This window comes from Euleptes europaea, chromosome 3 (assembly GCF_029931775.1).
Source record: "Euleptes europaea isolate rEulEur1 chromosome 3, rEulEur1.hap1, whole genome shotgun sequence".
NCBI lineage: Eukaryota > Metazoa > Chordata > Lepidosauria > Squamata > Sphaerodactylidae > Euleptes > Euleptes europaea.
This window is the reverse complement of record NC_079314.1, coordinates 107184405-107203797: the sequence shown is the minus strand read 5'-3', so window position 1 is coordinate 107203797 and position 19393 is coordinate 107184405. Positions and strand designations below refer to the sequence as shown.

At 44.5% G+C, this 19393-nt stretch overlaps 1 protein-coding gene across 1 annotated transcript in view; it reads right to left on the bottom strand.

The window, feature by feature from the left end:
* LOC130475167 (chromatin remodeling regulator CECR2) overlaps nt 1–19393 on the bottom strand; it is a 124560-nt gene that overhangs the window by 43356 nt on the left and 61811 nt on the right. The window contains exon 2 of the mRNA XM_056846904.1: nt 13895–13989. Within this exon, the coding sequence (XP_056702882.1) occupies nt 13895–13989 (95 nt within the window). The remainder of the gene's footprint in view (nt 1–13894; nt 13990–19393) is intronic.

The following is a 19393-nucleotide window of genomic DNA, read 5'->3' as shown; positions in this document are numbered from 1 at the left end:
TCGGAATATTAATCTCAATGTAACCTCAAATACAGCCATCTGATTCTCTACCTGTAGGCTAGCAGTGTCACATTTCAAACAAAAACAACTCCCACCTCCCCTCCCCCACAAACAGAGACATGACAGCCATTACTTTTATGACTCTTACACATCCAATGATTTATCATCTCTTAAAACTGCTGACATCAACAATCTAATTAAGAGACTCCTGGTCCGGATTTCCTCAAACTTCCAATGAGTCAATGATTAATGACACACCCCTCTTTGAAACAGTTGACCAGTAAAAATTGTCATCAGCATTCAGTTAAGATTATCATAATAAAAATCTAATTAAAAGACATTTCTTCAACCTCCATTTTTGTCATAATTGATAACCGGCCATAAAATATTTGAAATTAATTACTTCAGGCAAAACGGTGTTTCTGTACCTAAACTCTAACAGATTAGTCCACTGAGTTGTAAAGTGCTAGTTTGTATCTGGCTAATATCTGGCCTGTCAAGTGCTGAAAAAATCCTTTTAATTAAATGTCGGGCTTTTGAAACCAATTAATTGCATTTAAACATATTTACATGTTGTCTCGGCGCAGATGCCTGCTTTGCAGATCCTGAAGGAAAAAATGTAAATTATTTTATAAACTGTCCCCTTCATTATTAGAAGTAAAGGCAACCAAATTTAAAAACAAAATACGGAGAACTTCCTTTTACCAATATCAGACCAAAGACAAAATGCAGCATACTAGAAACACCTTATTAAAAATTAGACCTAACTTTGTCTAAAAAGACAAACTATCTACTAGGGTTTTAACTGAAACTGTAAGAAAAGACCATATTTAAAGACTGATTCACACCTTGTGAAATCCCGTGAAGATTCTGGATCTGGCATGGAGTTCAATGATCCCCAGACATGCACAGGGCCCAATTTGGATCAGAACCACAGTGGGCATGGAGAAGATGCTTTAGCCTTCTCTTTCCTGACATTTTCCCAGCTTGAAACAACCCCAGGGAATCACTACTTGCCTCATTGGGGAAAGATGTCTGCAATGATTACATGTAAGTTTCCTCAAAGAGGTAAATAGTGGCTCCCTAGGTCATTGCAGGCTCCAAAATCCTCATGGAGTTTGTAATGTAAGAATTGGCCTTAACATTCTCTCCTCAAACCCAGAGAATGATGGAAGAAATTAATTTTTATAGCAGGAAGGCCTTCAAGTACACTTTCTAACTCCAATTAATTGAAGAAGGTAAGTTTGTAACGATAGCTTCACATGCTGCATTTTTAAAGTATGCCTGTTTTTTACAGTATGCCTGTAAAAAGTCGTACATCAAAAAATATTTTGTGTGTATGACAAATTGTGTTTTGAACCACATGAACTGTACAGGAACTGCTTGGAAGGTAGATATAATCACAGCTCCCTACTCACACTGGCAAATATATTTGTGACGCTGTGTAATGTGTCTGAAACTGCCCGTAGTTGATTAAATAACCCTAGATAATATGACTTTTGAAAGGAGCACAGTGGGGGTCTTCGGCAAAGTACTAATTCTGGGAGTCCAGTTAATCAGAACCAGAGATTATCCGTCAGCGATAAAATAAAATAAAACCTCTCTCTCTCAAAATCTGTATGCTTGTTATAGCAAGACAGGAAAAAGCATGTGTGGGTTTGATACGGGGGGAAAATACATTTAAAATCTCAGCGATTTCCCTCTAATTTCCATGTTTTGCTGCTGTTCAAAACATACAGATTGAGCCATGAAATTTCCCATTTCCGGAAGACGGCAAGGATTTGAGCACTTAATTCCCTTTTCCTCAGGGGAAAAGAGTCTGTTGACTCAACCAATCATCTTGAGTATCTGAGTTTGACTTTTACATATGTGGCTAAAACCAGAAGCTTCCGCCCTTCTGCCCCACGAAAGCTGTTGTGAGCCTCTGTTCTTAGCAAAGCACTCCAGGTCCTCTTGTCAATTTGTGTAGACGGCCACGGCATGGTTGTCGCTTTGATTCAGGCTATAATGAGAGCCTGAAATGGGAACCAGATGTTTGACAGAATGACCAGTTGCCCCTTACAACTTCAGCTTTTTCTTTTGCCTCTGTGGCAAGCCATTTTCCCCACATAAGCATAACTCTGTTGCCATCCCAAACAAAAAAAGCACGTGTTTACAGAAATGTGGTAGAAAAATGGCTGGCAGAAGATACAGGTAGCTGTTAGTTACCATTATAGCCCTCTATACTTTGCAGTATTTTATATCTGATGTAAATACAATGCTGTTTTACACAGTTTCGAATGTGTTCTACTCCTCTGGCTTGTGGAAAAAACAACAACTACTATAATAATTTCTCTCAGAAAAATACTGTGCACTGTTTCTGAAAGAAACAAAACATGGCTAAACTTTTGTATAAAATAAAAAATTCTGTGCAGTCTTTCTCTGACTCCAGAACTTCCTAACAAAACGTTTTCCTTAAGAAATACGTGCTCTTCCATAACCTATACTTTTCCCTCTTAGCTGAGAACAAAACTTTACAAGAATCATCAGACTCCTGCTCTCCTTCTGTAGCATCCAGTATTATTTATTCATCCTGATGTCGTAATGCCCTGCCTCACATTATTTACTTGTTCACTTGTTGATTTGTGTGCCATCTTTCATCCAAAAACTCCCTACGGCTGCTGAACAGCAAAAACAAAAATGTACAGTAATGTCCAAGACACCAGGAACAGCCAGACCACCCCACAGCCAATCAATTCAGCTCAAAGTCTTTCTAGAACAGAAATGTCTTCAACTTACTCTGAGAGGCCTAAAGGCATGGCACTGTGGGAGCGTCAGCTTTCAGATACAATTGGTTCCTGCAGCAACGCGTTATCTGTAGATCTCAGAGCTCCAGCACATTGATATGGGTGAACACGGCCCTCCAGGTACTTTGCACCTTCCCCAAAGGACAGGTCTAGCACTCTGAACTGAGCTCAAAATCATATTTACATCCAATGCAGCATTGAGGTGGATGTTCTCAAAACACAGACTATCAGATAAGTTGTCTGCAGCTAGGGGATAGAGTGGGGTGTAAGTATTTTAATGTCAGTCAATCAATAAATTATTCTTGCCTTTAAGTTTGGCACCTACTGCGGCTTTCTCGGGGAATGGGTGCAGCTTGAGTAACAAGCCAATAAAAAGCACTCTTGGCTAGCTCGGTCACTTATTTACCCAATGATAAAGAGGTATCTAGGAGTATCCTTCTCCAAGCTAGCTGTATGGTTGCTCCTTCTGGGGGTGTGACACCGCTTCTAGAACAGGCTGAACACCAATTGCCACACCAGCTTTACTTCCAAACCCACAGTATATTGTGCATTGTTGTCCAGATTAGGTTTTGATTTGTTCATCACCCAGTCTTTCTCCAGATACTGGTTTAGAAATTCCACTGCCTCCCTACAATTAGATGGAAAGGACTCATAAAGCTGTTTGTCAACAGCATACTGATGGCACCATGCCACTAATGTCTGGATGATCTCTCCCAGTAACTTCATGTAGGTATTAAATAGCACAGTGAGACGGACAGGACCTTGTGTTACCCCATAAGCCAGGGGTGGGGAACGTCAGGCCCGGGGGCCGTTTAAGGCCCACAAAGTCATTTGGTCTGGCCCTTCATGGGCCTTGGCAGATCTCTAACTCAGAAGGATCTAAGACTGGCGATCCACCCCCTCCCGTGGACAGGAATAGCCTCTATTCAAGGCGGATGTGAGTTTGTTTTGCTGAGAAAAGGAACCTTTCCCCCCACCCTTGCAGAAGAGTTGTTAGCTATGGAGCTGCTAGGACCGCCCAAGAAACTGTGTTAACCCTTTCCCACCCGGGCCGTGGAGAAACGTATTCCCTCTGTACTACAAGAGGGCTGGGGGCAGAAGTGGCGACAATGGAGGGGTTAAAGGGGGCAGAGCCAGAATGCATGGAGGGTGTCCTCATTTCACACCTGCAGGCAGAGGTAGCAGGAGCCGGCTGTAGAATCCAGCCCCGACCATGCAGAGCAGGAGCAACTCTGGCGTGTGGCTGGATGGCTACACCCGGCTGGTGCAACAGACCATCCTGTGCCGCCAGGTGGGCAAGTGCACCACCAGGTGTATGCCTGCCTGCTTGCCCGTGCCGGGGGGAGATCATCTGGGGCAGCTGCCTGCTTGGAGCTTGGTCAGCTAATTTTTAAGTTGATAATTTTGTATGGCCCACGAACGATGTTATAAATATCCAAATGGCCTTTGGCGGAAAAATGGTTCCCGACCCCTGCCATAAGCCAGGGAGTAGAACAACACCTCCTAGAATACACCTACAAGGAAAATCTAAGCTTCTGCTAGTCAAGGATGGCTACATAATGATGTGAGGACATATGATACATATGCTAGTTAGTAGTGAGAAGGAGAGGACGCATTAGTTTCATTTCATACTACAGTAGTTGTGTCCCCTGAATGGTCATATTATTCCCCATAGCGAAATTGAAACTGTGGACCACTTGATGCTCCGTTGTCCTCGCTGATCTCAGGACAGAGAGGTTTTTATTGCTCCAATTCTTACTAGCTTGAACCTCCCTTCACATGCCTGGGTGTTGCCATTTTTGCTTGGCGATTTAAACAATAGTTTGGTAACGTTGAATGTGGCTCGTTTTTTGGCCAGAGTGGTTGCACTTAAGAAGAAAGAACTTTCAATGCCTACCTTGGCAACTTTTAGTCAGTTCGCTCCGCCCCTAGTTTATTTTAGCTAGGAATTTTATCTATCGGGCTGACGCCTGGTTTTTAGCACTGTTAATTTAATATTGTCTTATGTTTACTACGTTTACTACGTTTAATGTTTCCTATCCTTCCTTTGTGTTTCCCTCCCTCCCTCTTTCCTTGGTCCAAGACTGTGGTCATAGACCTAATTAATAATAATAATAATAATAATAATAATAATAATAATAATAATAATAATAATAATAATAATAATTATTATTATTATTATTATTCCCCATACTATTTATTCGTTCTTCATTTCCAGCCTACCTTTCTCATTGGGACTTCAGAAGGTTTTGCTCAGATGAGGAAGCTGTTACAGCAGAGCAAAGCAGGAGACAAGGTCCTGCAGGAATATGGGCCCAAAGCAAGCCATCAAGGCGATAAGCAGAACCTTGAACTGAATGAGGTGTCTGCAGAATGGGTATGACATGAATGTTCTGCCTAGCACCTGATAGTAACTGGGCTGCAGTGTTCTTTATCAACTGGAGTTTTGGGAGTTTTCTTTAAGGGCAGACCCATGTAAAGCGCATTACAATAGTCTAGCCTTGAGGTTAACATAGCGTGGATCCACATGGCTAGATCAGCAGAGTCAAGGGGGTCTCTTCCAGGCTAAACAAAACTGGAAGAATGCATTAACTTGCTTCTCCACAGCACACACTACATTAGTCTGTCATATTACATCTCACACTATCCTGCATTGTATTTACACTACAATAATTAAAGGCAAATACCTAGGCGTGCTGCAGAAGAATAGGTTACAGAGCTAAAGCAATTAGCACTTTGGGGGACTCCTGCTGACCAACATTATAAAGAGAGTTGAGTGAAACAGACAAAGACTGTAATGTTAAGACTTTCTCTAAAAGTGGTTTACGCAGAATACTATACTAGGTTCAGAATAAAAATATGGATATTCTAAGGGTGTGAAAGTTTATTCAAATTAGATAGGGCAGGAGTCGGCAAACTCATTAGTCAAAAGAGCCAAATATCAACAGTACAGCGATTGAGATTTCTTTTGAGAGCCAAATTTCTTAAACTTAAACTATATAGGTAGGTACACTGTTTATTAACTTAATAAACTTTAATTAAAGTTTTAAGTTTTAATTAAACTATAGGTACACTGAATAAAACTTGATAGCATACTTAATAGTGATCTTATTTATTGAAAAAATTAAATTGTAAGTCCCTGCCATTTCCCCCTCCCCATCTGGAGTCCTTGTCTGGAGGCCTGGTCTACCGCCATAAAAGCCTATTGGTAGACCTGGCCTCCGGCTGAGTCCCATTGGGAGGCCAGGTCTACCCACTGGCTTTCTTGGCAGTAGACCTGGCCTCCGGAGGCCCATAGAAGCCAATTGGTAGACCTGGCCTCTGAAGGGGGACTTTTTCCCCTCCTCAGAGTCCAGGTCTACCACCAAGAAAGCCAGTGGGTAGACATGGCCTCCCAATGGGACTCAGCCGGAGGCCAGGTCTACCAAAGGAAGCCCGCCCCACCCAACAGCTGATAGGCGGGAGGGGTGGGCCAGGAACCGCCGAGCCGCCAGCCCAGCAATCGAGCGGCTAGAGGGGAGGGGAGGCTTTAGCCTCCCAACCATTGAGGGCAAGGGAAAGGGGGACCCGGCCATTCTCCACGGCGGGGGGGGGGGGGAGAGACAGCACGCCCGCTCGCCTGCTCTCTCTCTCGCGCGCGCTCTCTCAGGCGCGCCAGCTCCGCAGCCCGGCTGCTGGCGCGAGCGGGTGCGAGAGCAGGGGCTCCGAACCAAGTTCGGAGAACCGCACTCACTAGGCCAAAGAGCCGCATGCGGCTCGGGAGCCGCGGTTTGCCGACCCCTGGGTTACACCATTGGGTCCTTTAATCAACTCTTGCTTGCTGCTACTCTGTCACTGTCCTTGGGTCTTCTGCCTCTTTCCAAGCAGCGCTCCCGACAGGGGCAAGAAGCCATGATAGACCACATTCACTGTGCAGTATCAACCGCCTGCTGAGCCTATAAAACATGGCCAACTGCTGCAGTAGTCGGTGTGCATCATCTAGCTGATCTGCTGTGTGGTTGCCAATTCTCTTCTTAGCTTCCGGAGAAGTTGTAAAACCTCTCTTATGAGTCATTTGGTGAATAGGGCTCTGTGGCTATTCTATGTTTTCATTATCACTGGCTTGATTGCTTTGAATTATTTTATAGCCCCAACTTTGGAGGACCGGAGGGGGGGAGAGAGAAATCCTATTTTCCCACTCCTTCCCTAGCTGATGGCTTGCCCACTTTGCTGCCAGCTCCAGCTCCCTCCCCTCCACTCAAATACCATCTGTGGCTCACCTCTTGGTTACCGAATACCACCAGGATACATATGACCTTTTGAGTTGCTACAATGCAAAACACCACTGTCTGCTTTTTCACCTCTAAACTAATCTCTATTTAAAAGTTGGACTCTTCTGAAAATCTGAGGGCTCTCCTGAGTTCCCTACATTACTGATGTGGCTAACCCAGTTGTGTGAATTTTGCTATCTGCATGGGGTCCAGTCCTTTGCAAGTAGATACAAAGGGTGCTGCTGACACCTTTGACTGTAGGGAAAAAGCTGTGAAAATTGTTTAAATAAATGAGTAAATATTGCCCATTTTGGGATGGCCTTACACAGTCTGGGAACCTCATATCTTCGGAACCGCCTCTCCTGGTTTACCCCACAAAGAGGATTATGATCATCTGACAATGTGCTGGTTGTCCCTGGCAGCTGTCCTTGACAAGAGCCAGGGCCTTTTCAGCCCTGGCTCCAGCCTGGTAGAATGCTCTGCCTGATGACATCAGGGCCCCGCAGGACCTTAAAGATTTGTTTTCCTCTTTGGCATCATCCTTCCTGCACTATGTGCCATGTGCAGAACAAGACGAAGGGCCTAACAGAACAGGGAATGTACAGATCCTGCCCACTGAATTGAAACACATGAAGCCTTTTTATACTGAATCAGACCACTGGTCTATCAAGGTCAGTATTGTCTTAAAACTGGCAGCAGCTCTCCAGGCCCTCACATTGCCTTCTTCCTGACACTTTTAACAGGAGATACCTGGGACTAAACCTGGGACCTTCTGAATGCCACGCAGATACTCTTATCACCAAGTCACGGCCCCGTCCCATAATCCACTGAGGGTTAGTCAACTTTAATAAAAAGCTTATTTCATTGGAAAGGCAATTTATACAGTTTCTGCTAGACTGGAATAGGGTAATCATTGTTCAGAGAGGGCTCCCTTGCCAATAGATGAGTAAGACGCTTAAAAGTTTATCGCTCTGCAGCAAAAAGGGGTATTTTTCTAGTGACAGTCAAGGTCATGAAAGTTTTATTCCCAGCCACCTGGCAATATTTTTTTCCCACAAACTCTACTTGTCTAAAAAGAAATTACGACTGTGGGGAGGAGTCTAATGTGTGTTTGAATGACCTCATTCAGACATCATTAGCAGGGTCAGGAGAGGCAAGGACTGTATCAGGAGGAAGAGAAGGGGGAAAACCTAAGGGATGGCTAATGTTCTCTCCCCTACAGCATTCAATCTATCATGACTTGTCAAAAAAAAAAAAAAGGCTTGTTTCTGATTAAGGTCAACCTAATCTGAGTTACAGCTGCGGGCCTGACCTCAGACAGCCACAACGGAGCTCTTTGCTTATCTTTGGTGGGGGAAGGAAGTCCAAGGGGGAAACCCTTGCAACATAGCTTCAAGCTGTTGGGTCTATGAAGGAGCTAAATCAAGCAAGGTATTAGTCTCTGCAGAGAAGAAATAAGAGGGCATATACCATACTGTTTCCCAAGCCTTGTGCCTTTCTAACCAAACCTTTAACAGCATGTTTAAACAGGCTCCTTGCCTAATTTTCTTAGAGCTACCCTCCATGTCTGTCAGCAGCTATTAACCACAATAGCTAAACAGAATTTTCTTGTTTAGAAAGAGTATTCCTCTGAGAAGAAGATGCAGGGAATATACAAGGGAGGGTTGTTTTTTTTTTTTTTTAAGTGTCCTACTTTTAGGCCACTTTTGAGAACAAGGTGCTGAAGGTAGATGGAGATCTCTTTGGAGCCAGGAAAATTCTTCTATTCCTACATGTGATTCCAATACCCAACTTAAACAGTGGGTCAAGAATCTCAGGACAGGAGCCATATGGCTACATTGTCAGGAAGAGGCGTTAGAGGACTTCACATCACCATCAGAGAGGGAACCAAGATGCACATTCTCCCGAGTTCATACCCATAAACTGGTTGAAAAGAATTTCCCCAGAGAAGAAGTTGTAAAATAAGAACAGAAAAATCTGATGTAGGGGAAGAGAATTAGGACATTCAGGTTCCAACTGTTGCACTAACTATGGACTCAGAAATAAAAATTTCTTGAACAAAAAGGCATACCATGCGTTGTTTTATGACCCTTTTACACATCTCCAATCAAGGAAAATATCCACCCTTTTAATTTTTTAATTTTATTTAATTTATAGTTGGGTACAGGGCAGATTTAACAATCAATACATATGATACAATATATGAATTAAAACACAGGATTAAAACATAGAATTAAAAACATTTTACAAGTCAGTTAAAAGATGGCAATCTAATTCCACCAATACTTATGTTTCCCTGATGATGAGGTGGATCCATAACCATGATGCTTTCACAGCCACTGCTCACGGATGTGTTGAAGGATTTATATACATACGCACGCTTCATAGCTGACACAAGGCACAAGCATTTTGTATGAATACAAAACTATTTTGTTAAGCAGCAGTCCTTAGGGGGAAAAGGTGCTAACTGGTTTAGACCAAAAAACGATTCAGTGTGTAATGTAAGATGCTCATTTAGAATAGCCCCAGCCCTGCCTCCTCTCAAACAGACCTCTGTAAAGAAAAGCTCACAGCCAGGGAAGGAAGCCGCTGATGCAAAGGGCTCCCACAGATAGAATTGGAACAGCGCTGGAGCGGAGCAAAATCCCTAGGGAAGCTGGGGAACAGAGAGCCGATGGGGGGCCGGCCGTCTAATCTAATAACAGATCACATCGCAGACATATGTATAAGCTTGACAGAAGCAAATGCAGCCACTTAACCCAGAGATGACAGCTGAAGCAGGCCAGTTTCACTGCTACCCAAAAAAGGAGGAGAATGGGAAAGAAAGAGGAAAAACAGTGAGGTCATTGCCAAAACACACAACTAGGAAAGGGCTGGATTATCCGGAACTGCTTCCTGCACCCACAGCATAGATATCTGACAACAGAGAATGGTTTTCCTGCTCAGCCATATTGATATCCTTGCACCAAATTCATCCTAGAGAAGATGCTCTTAGCAGTTAATAGTTAGAATGTCCTGCTACAAACTTATCTCTTTGTTTCAGCTAGACCAGATACCCATAGAATCATAGAACCATAGAATTCTAGAGATGGAAGGGGACTCCAGGGTCATCTACACAATGCAGAAAAATCACAACTACCTCCCCAGTGCCCCCCCCTCCATGCACAGAAGATGGCAAAAAAAAAAAAAAAAAAAAAAACCTCCAAGATCCCTGGCCAAACTGGCCTGGAGGAAAATTGCTTCCTGACTCCAAAGTGGAGATCAGCATTACCCTGGGCATGTAAGAAGGGGCCATGAGAGCCAAGCACTGACACAACCCTTCCTGTCCTCCCTCTCATTATCTGCCTAAGTTCACAATAATAATGTTGCAAGTTACATAAAAAAATGTTCCTTGGAATTAGCTGGATACGCTCCATAAATCCACAAAACAAAGTAATGCAAAACTATACCCAAATATTGCAAGCAAAGTTCCTCTCACGTTTGTAGAAAGATTTAAGCTGAAATACTGTATGAGGAGAAACATATCTAGACATCTAAAAAGCTAGAAAGGAAAAGGTTTTCTTAGGTAAGACATTTTTTCTCCCAATAAGTAGCTTTTATTCTTGGACAATGCTATAAAAGAACAGGGAAGATTATATAGTAAAACCATTTTCAAAAATGGTACAGCAGTTCCTATCTAAACCTTCATTCAGTCATTTTTCTTGCTATTTACTCACTCATGGTATGCCCTAAGTAAAGAACTTAAACTGCTCATTGGCCAAATTGTCCTGTTCATGTTGTTATCACATCTTCCTCACGTAAGCTCAGCCCAGGAAAAGTTTGGCCTCCCAGGTTCAAGAAATTTGAGAATGCCCTTCTATTCAAGAAAGGAAACTTTGCCACAGAGGCCTCATTTTACTTCATAATGTCATACCTCTAATCCACCCCAAAATGATATCCTGGAATGCAGCTATAGATAGCACATGAAGAACGAAGACCTCATACATTATTATTGTGAGATATATATATTCAGGTTGAGGAGTCATAAAAAGCCTACTTGAGGATATCCTTGTTTACTGAATGCATGTAAAATCTGTAAAACATGCAAAATATTACCATGGCATAAATACTGACATCCATCAATCGAACTTTTTACTTCATTCTGGCCAGCCAGCAACAGGAATGCTTTAATCTTCCTCCCGCTCATTCACCTAATATTTTCACTTCAGTCAGCTCTCTCCAAAGTCTCAATTGACCTACTAATGCTAGGCAAAGGATACACTGGTCAAAGAAATCACGCATACCTGATAGTTTGAACTGTCTGATCAGTTTCTTTTCCTCTCAGTCCCATGAACTAGCATGGATTTTTTTCACTTGCATTAAATGAAATGGAATGGAAGCCAAACAATCAAGGGGTATATACGAGAAGTTATAGGACTGAGTACTCTATATTTTTAAGAAGCTACTACTAGATAACAGAACATTTAAAAGAGCACACAATGAAGTAATCGTTTCAAGTGCTTCAAGCGCTTCTGATAAGTCGATGTTTTAAAATGTAGCTGCCTTGCAGTATACTTATCAAAAAGACAATTTCAAGCAGGTTCGTTTTTTTTAAAAAAAAAAACATTTTAAACCAAAAAGTCCCCAAAGACTTACAATGCAACAGCAGCAGTCTTCATACATGTTTTCGTTCCAAGACAAATAGGCAAATTAGCCTAAAGTACATTTAAATTGTTCACCAGAATGCTTCTCAGCTAGGCTTCCATTATAATTAGCAAAGTACTTTAATCATACAGAATACAGAAAACAATAGCCAGGCAGTTCCACAGCCAGGCAACAATGTTCACATGCTGTGCAAGAAAATATAAATAAATAATGAGGCACATTTTGTAGATGTAAATCACTATATAAAAATTAAACCACCCTCAGGTGGGCAGGTAGTATTTATGGCAATGACAGTAAGTATAGTTTTTCTGACACTGGTGTGCTTATGAGAGCTTGCATGTCCTTGGCATAAAGTTTAAGGCACAATCTTCTTGACTGAACTCCTTTTATATTCCCCATTTCAGCCAGAAACTGCCATTCAAAGTTGGATGTGCCTTAGAATATATAGTCTTGATCTTATAGGGGTGAAAATTATCAACAAATATTTGACTGGAAACTGCTGGTAATTTACAGAGGTTAGATGCTATATAGCAACAATAGGGAACCTCTCTGATTGAATGGACTGCCCATTTCACTTTCTAAACCCTATGACCAAGTAGAATATCCATGACCAGTTTTTACTAATTCCGTTTTGTATACAAGCGCTGCCCATGTGTTATGGAACATCACATAACAATTATACATGTACTGCTCCCTTCTGAAAGCGAGTAGACTACCAGCAAATGTATAGTGAGACACATACAGCTAAATTCATCAAACCCTGTCCCTCCCAGAGCCGCAATATATGTTTGCTAGGACAATACTATATTAGAATATTTAACAGTGTTCTTGAATACTTATATGAATATAGTGGAACAGTTATCGTTACAATATATTTATCACTCATTAAGAACCACCAGATTGCATAACCCTAAAACAGGTGTGTCAAAATCAATTGTTATGAGGGCCGGATATGACATAAATGTCACTTGGTCGGGCCGGGCTATGCCTTGCCAGCCCAGATTGAGAGTGGGGTGGGGTGGGGTGGCTGCCTCGGCTGGCTCACGGGCCAGATAGGAGCTCTCAAGGGGCCAAATCCGGCCCACGGGCCTTGTGTTTGACACCTCTGCCCTAAAAGGAAACAGGTATACATTCAGATACCGACAAATTTGAGTTTACTAACTAATTACATTTCTATTCCATCTTTCCACATAGTATGGGCCAACAAGGCAGCCAACAAGGGATTGCAGAGAGAAGGAACAACTGAAGACTCACAAGCTAGGGATAGGAGTCAATGCAGTTTTTATATTACTCGAACAGCCCATTCCTGAGAGCTGCAGCGGCCAGGAATGGCATGGCCGTGGCAACGCTGCAGCACCTCCAAAGAGGTTTCGCCGCTGCAGAGGGGGGAAGGGCTGTTTTTAAATAAAAATTAGGAAAAGGGGGGAAGCCCCATTGAAAATAGTGACACTGCGCCAACAAAAAGGTGATGAAGCACTTCCGTTGCTTAAGGGGGTGTTCCCAGGCTGAAAGGGGTTAGGAGGCTGCCTAATGGCAGCTCCACCCCCTGGAACGCCTCGGGAACACCTCCTGGGACGCCGGTGCAAGGACTAGTGCTGGGAGGACACCGGCAGGAGGCCAAGCCGGCATCCGAAGCCCGCACTACCGCCCCAGTCCAGAGTGGCCGGTCTAAGTGCCCCTACGCTGGCATCCGTGCCAGTTTAGATGGCGCAAGTGGCAAGGATGCCGGCGTAGGGGTCACACCACCTCCTAAGCCCATTCGGCCCCCAACCTCAGGAATGTGCTCTAAGTGCTATATTACTCTACAAGTTTATATTACTATAAGTGCTAGAGTTCATTTCAATAGGGCCTGCCCAGGGCTCCTGTACTACCTCTCTGAAAACCCCATGCAGGAAATGTACATGCAGCTGTACGTGGTCAAATGGGGACCCACACCTAACCACATGCCACTACAGGAAGGGCACCAAAATCCCATAAATATTCCAGTCATGAGTACCCAGAATATGGGATCTAAGGAAACAGTGTTCTAAAGAGTCTGAGAACAGAACTCTTACAGGCATTCAAACAGAAAGCTGTTAGTGTTCACTTGACACTTAATTCAATGCTCAGGGTATGACACCTGCCTTTTCAATAGTCCACAGAAGCTGTGGAACACCTCTTGACTCTTTTAAAAAGAATTATTTCTAAAAGCATTTAAACTACGAGACTACTCACGTAATGTCACTGCGCTGATAGCAGCCCTGAAGAAGACAGGCAATCAGATCGCTGATGAAATCCACATCATCACTGTAAAGAGCTGCTTCAAGTTCCTAATAAAAGAAACAGATGAATTAATTCCTCCAAATTCCGTCTTCCCAAAGTGGCTTGTGCCACGGTGAGAGCAGAATAGATATCACTAGGATTCATTACCAGTGTGCTAATTGCTTTATAATCTGTATTTTATCCATTCTCAAAACAAAGTGTGTGACGTTCTCGTTTTTGATCTACAGAAACAAACTGATGCTATGCTTTGTCCAAACCCATTGAGTAAACTAATGGTGGAGCTGGAATTCACATTTGGTATCCCAGCTCAAGTCAAACACACCATGGACCCCTCTAGTTTGGGGCCAATCACCCGGGGGGGACGGACGCTGCCAAAGCTTTATATTTTTCTGCAGTTCAGTGTCTCCTTTCTTTTGGTCTTTGATTTTCTTAATTCACTACAAGGAATCATTAATAAACTTTGAGCAAGATGTATGATCATGATTCTATGTATGCAGAGATTCTGCAGGAGCACAGAAAATCTGCAGAATGTGGTACTGGGAACAGAACGGAGCCTTGTTTACTCACCGTGACGGCTCCTTCTGTTCTGGGTTGAAGGGCATCTTGTCAGCTGTGGGTATTGCCATCACGTGCCCAGGGAGGCAGGACTAAAAAATTATCTCCAGCTTCCTGTCTCCCTGGGCGGGAAACCCAGTTTCGGACTCGCCGAGCTAATGAGACAGGTAAGTGCACACACAAAAAACAGCAAGCAATAAACACTGCTATAACAAAACTCCAATAGAAACTGTAACCTGGAAGGAACAACAGTGAAGAGGCCCCCCACAACGAGATTTAGGACAGATGGTGGACATAGGGAGAGAATCGACCCGCACTACAATCAGACCAGACCCCCAAATTTAAACCAGAGAACAGGAGGAGATAAGTCTTGGATCCTAATGGGCGGGCAAGATGCCCTTCAACCCAGAACAGAAGGAGCCGTCACGGTGAGTAAACAAGGCTCCGTTCTCAGTTCTGGGTGAAGGGCATCTTCTCAGCTGTGGGATATCCAAGAGCTCAATGACTGGGCAGGATTAGGACTTATCCAAGACTTGCTGCAGGACCCTTCTACCGAAGGCTGCGTCAGCAGAGGCCATGGCGTCTATTTTGTAGTGTTTTATGAATGTAGACACAGTGGACCAGGTGGCCGCTCTACATATCTCCTCTAGGGAAGCCTGCCTATTGTAGGCGGATGATGTGGCAGCACTGCGCACCGAATGTGCAGTGATGCCTGATGGGGGAATAATCTTATTGGCCCTGTAGGCTTCGATGATACACTGTCGAACTGCTGTGCTAATTGAAGAGCTAGACATTTTACATCCCTTGGAGGGACTGGTTAAGAAAACGAACAGGGCGTCTGATTTTCTGATAGAGGCGGTACGCTTGAGGTATGTTTTTAATAACCTCCTCATATCTAGGTGGAGTTCACCTTGGGAATAAAGGTAGGGTCAGGTCTAAGGACGACCTTGTCCTTATGGAAAATACAAAAACCTTCGTTGGAGGAAAGAGCGCTCAGCTTCGACACGCGACGAGCCGAGGTCACAGCTGTGAGGAAAATGGTCTTAAGTCTCAGTAACCTTAAAGGGATCTCGCTAATTGGTTCGAATGAGTGGCAAGTTAATGCCGTGAGAACCACGTTTAACCGCCAGGTCGGGAAGCGATGAATTACTGGGGGGCAGGTGTGCCCTACGCCCTTGAGAAAAGTTATGACATGGGAGTGTCTGGATAGAGGCAAGCCCCCATCTATTGAAAGTACGGTGGACAGGGCTGCCACCTGCCTTCGCAGAGTGGAGACCTTAAGTCCCATCTGAACTCCTTCCTGAAGGAATTCGAGGATGCTAGGAATACCAGGAGAGAGAGGGACTATGTGTTTGCGCCTAAACCAGAGCACAAACGCCCTCCAGGATGTATTATAGATTCTCCTGGTTGAGGGTCGTCTGGCCTCAATCATTGTGTCCACTACCTGAGTCGTGTAGCCTTCTTCTAGAAGGGATCTCTCAATTTCCACACGGTTAAGCGCAGCCATTGAGGGTCTGGGTGAAATAATGGCCCCTGGTTGAGTAGGTCCCGGGAGATTGGAAGTTCCCAGGGGGGTTGGTCCGAGAGTTCCCTTAGGCTGGGGAACCAAGGCCTCCGAGGCCACATAGGTGCAATGAGGATCACAGTTGCCCTTTCCTTTCTGATTTTTCTTATTACCTTCGGTAATATAGGGATGGGAGGAAAGGCAAACAGGAGTTCTCTCGGCCATGGTGCCGTGAGAGCATCCATGTCCTCCGCCCTCGGATGAAAGAAGCGGGTGTAAAACCTTGGTAGGAGGTGGTTGATCTCTGAGGCAAATAGATCCACCTTTGGTTGGCCAAACCTCTCCACGATCTGGTGGAAGACTGACCTGTTTAGGGACCACTCTCCCTCGTCTAGGACCTGACGACTTAGCCAGTCGGCCTGTAAAATGAGCACACCGCTCACGTGTTCTGCGGAGAGAGACATTAGTCTTGATTCGGCCCAAGACAGAATGATCTCTGCCTCTCGGTGGAGTCGTGACGACTTCGACCCCCCCTGTTTATTGATATATGCTTTGGCCGATATTTTGTCCGTTCGGACCAAAACATGTTTGTTTCTCAGTAGGTGTTCGAATTGTTCTAGTGCTAGTCGAATTACCCTTAGCTCTAGCAGGTTTATGTGAGACTTTCTTTCTGACAGGGACCAGGATCCCTGGGCCATTATGTTCTGACAGGTTGCTCCCCACCCATCAAGACTTGCGTCCGAAAAAACTTGTATTTGGTTCTCTATCAAGAAGTGTAAGCCCTTGTTGAGATGTCTGGGGATGTTCCACCAGAGGAGAGATTGCCAAAAGGCTAGAGGGAGTAGGATTGATTTGTCCTTGCTCTGGGTGATGAGATCCTGGTACGGTCGTAACAGATTTTGAAGGGGTCTGGAGTGAAATCTGGCCCATGGTACCGAGCTGAGGCACACTACCATTTTCCCCAACAGTTTGGCCAATGTCATGATTCTGCCCTGAGTGGAACTGACGGTGGATTGAACCATCGTCTGTATCTTGGTTATTTTGTCTTGTGGAAGAAATACCCGGTTTCTGTGCGTGTGTGAGGGCCATGTGTCTCAGACTCCCCTTTGCTCATTCCTGCTTCCTCTATCTCTGTTCCTTTGAACTCGTAAAAGCAGTTCACACCTCCCTTGCCTTCCTGGGCCCCGGCGCCTCATCCGTCTTTCCCAGGTGCCGTTCTTGCCCTCCCCTGCTGCGCTTCCTGCATGCACTCCCTCGGGCCGAATATGGCCTTGGGGATCTGATAGTCCTAACAGTCTCTCTGGGACCTGTTTGATGTTTTGTATTGCACCAATCTATCTTGTTATTTCCCACGACAAAAGAGACTTGTAGTAGATATATACTGTAACCCCGATAAGCCAGCTCACTTGCAACTTCTAACCCGTGTCTGTCTGGTACTATCTGAAGCCTTCAATAAATCCTTTGTTTCTGCATCCAAGTCTGAGCAAGTGATTTTGCGAAGTTAGCCCAGCTAGGTTGAGACTCTCACAGCGTGTCTATAATGACCCCCAGGTGTTCTAACCTCCGGGTGGGGACTAGGTGACTCTTTTCCATGTTCACTAGAAACCCGTGTTTTGAGAGGATGTGAATTACCCTGGAGGTGTGTGTCAAGGCTTCCTCTCTGCCCTTTGAACAAATTAATATGTTGTCCAGATAAGGGAATATCGAAATTCCCTCCTGACGCAGAAGTGCCACCAGTGTCACCAAAATTTTGGTGAAGACACGGGGGGCAGACGCCAGTCCAAAAGGGAGTGCCTTGAACTGATAGTGAGTTCTGTTGTAGCAAAATCTGAGGAACCTGCGATGTGATGGGTGGATGGGTACATGCATGTACGCTTCCTTCAGGTCCAGTGATGTTAAGAACTGGTCCAGCTGAAGGGCCTCCAGAATGGAGCGCACTGTTTCCATGCAAATCTTTCTGTACCTGACCCTTCTGTTGAGGTGCTTTAGGTCTAAAATAGACCTCCAGTCCCCATTTTTCTTGTGGACAGTAAAGAAGATGGAATATACTCCTTTTCCCAGTTCCCTCTGCGGGACTGGCTCTATGGCCTGAATCTGCTGTAAGTGCAGGATGGCTTGAAGTGTTCTTTGATGTTTTTCTGCTCGAAGAGACCTTGGTGAGTTTATGAATTTGTCCCTTGGTATGCTTGTAAATTCTATGAGGTAGCCTGATGAGATTATTTGGGACACCCAGGCGTCCGTGTAAGAGCGCTCCCACACTTGATGGAAAAGTAGGAGCCTCCCCCCCACTTCCAGAGACCTGGCGTCAGTGTTTGGGGTTCTTGGTGAACTTGTCACCTCTGTTGTTGGCAAACTGCTGATGACCCTGTGAGGGACGAAAAAATCTGCCGCCCCCTCTACGAAAGGATCCCCTATTGTTGTTGTTCCAGGATCCTATAGGGTGGTCGGGCCTAAATTGTGCTAAAGTGTGAGAGGACCTGAAGTTGGGAAAGGAGGATGAGGACTTTTTATAGGACCTGGATAGTACCTCCTTTTTATCTTTGTTTTCAACTAGAATCTTTTCCTGCCTCTCTCCAAACAACTTTCCTCCTGTGTAAGGATGAGACATAGTTAAGGTCTTAGTCTTTATCTCATTTTGCCAGGGGCGAATCCATAGTGCCCTTCTGACGGCAATGTTAGATGCAGTGGCCCAAGCCGCAAAGGACATGGCATCCAGAGAGGCGTCTGCCATAAAGGTGGAAGCCTTAAGAAGTCTGTTAAGCCCCTCCGAATGTTTGTGATTGTCTCCTGTATAGAGCTGTATGATCTTTCTGAGCCACACAATGGAGGCTCGTGCCATGATAGAGGTTGCTGCCGAGGCCTGGATGGCCAGGGTCGACGCCTCATGCACTTTTTTGGAAAGGATCTTAGCCTTTCTGTCTATTGGATCCTTAATAGTTCCCATGCCATCCTCTGAGGGCAGGTCTGGGGAATGTACAGCTGCTACAGGAGCATCTATGAGGGGAAGCTGAAAGAGGTTCATTGCCTGGGGAACCATGGTGTAGAGTTTTTTAATGTTAGCTGGAAACTGCCTGTTAGCAAGAGGCTTATCAAATTCTGTTTGAACCTGAGTTTCGAAAAACTCTGGAAATGGGATTTCCCAGACACGTGCCTTAGTGCTGGGAAAAATTCCTTTGAACCCTTTTTTCTGGACTTGGGTTTGGCCTCATTGACAGGATCTGGGTCCTCATTAAGATCTAAGGCAATGAGGGCCTTATTCAGCAAGCCCTGGAAATCCTCTGCCAGGAAAAGGCGAAGATGTTGCTCTTCTAAAAGTACAGGGGTGTCTTCATCCGAATCGAACTCCCCTTCCTCCCTGCTCTCTGTATCGGAGATTATGGACAGTTCCTCCT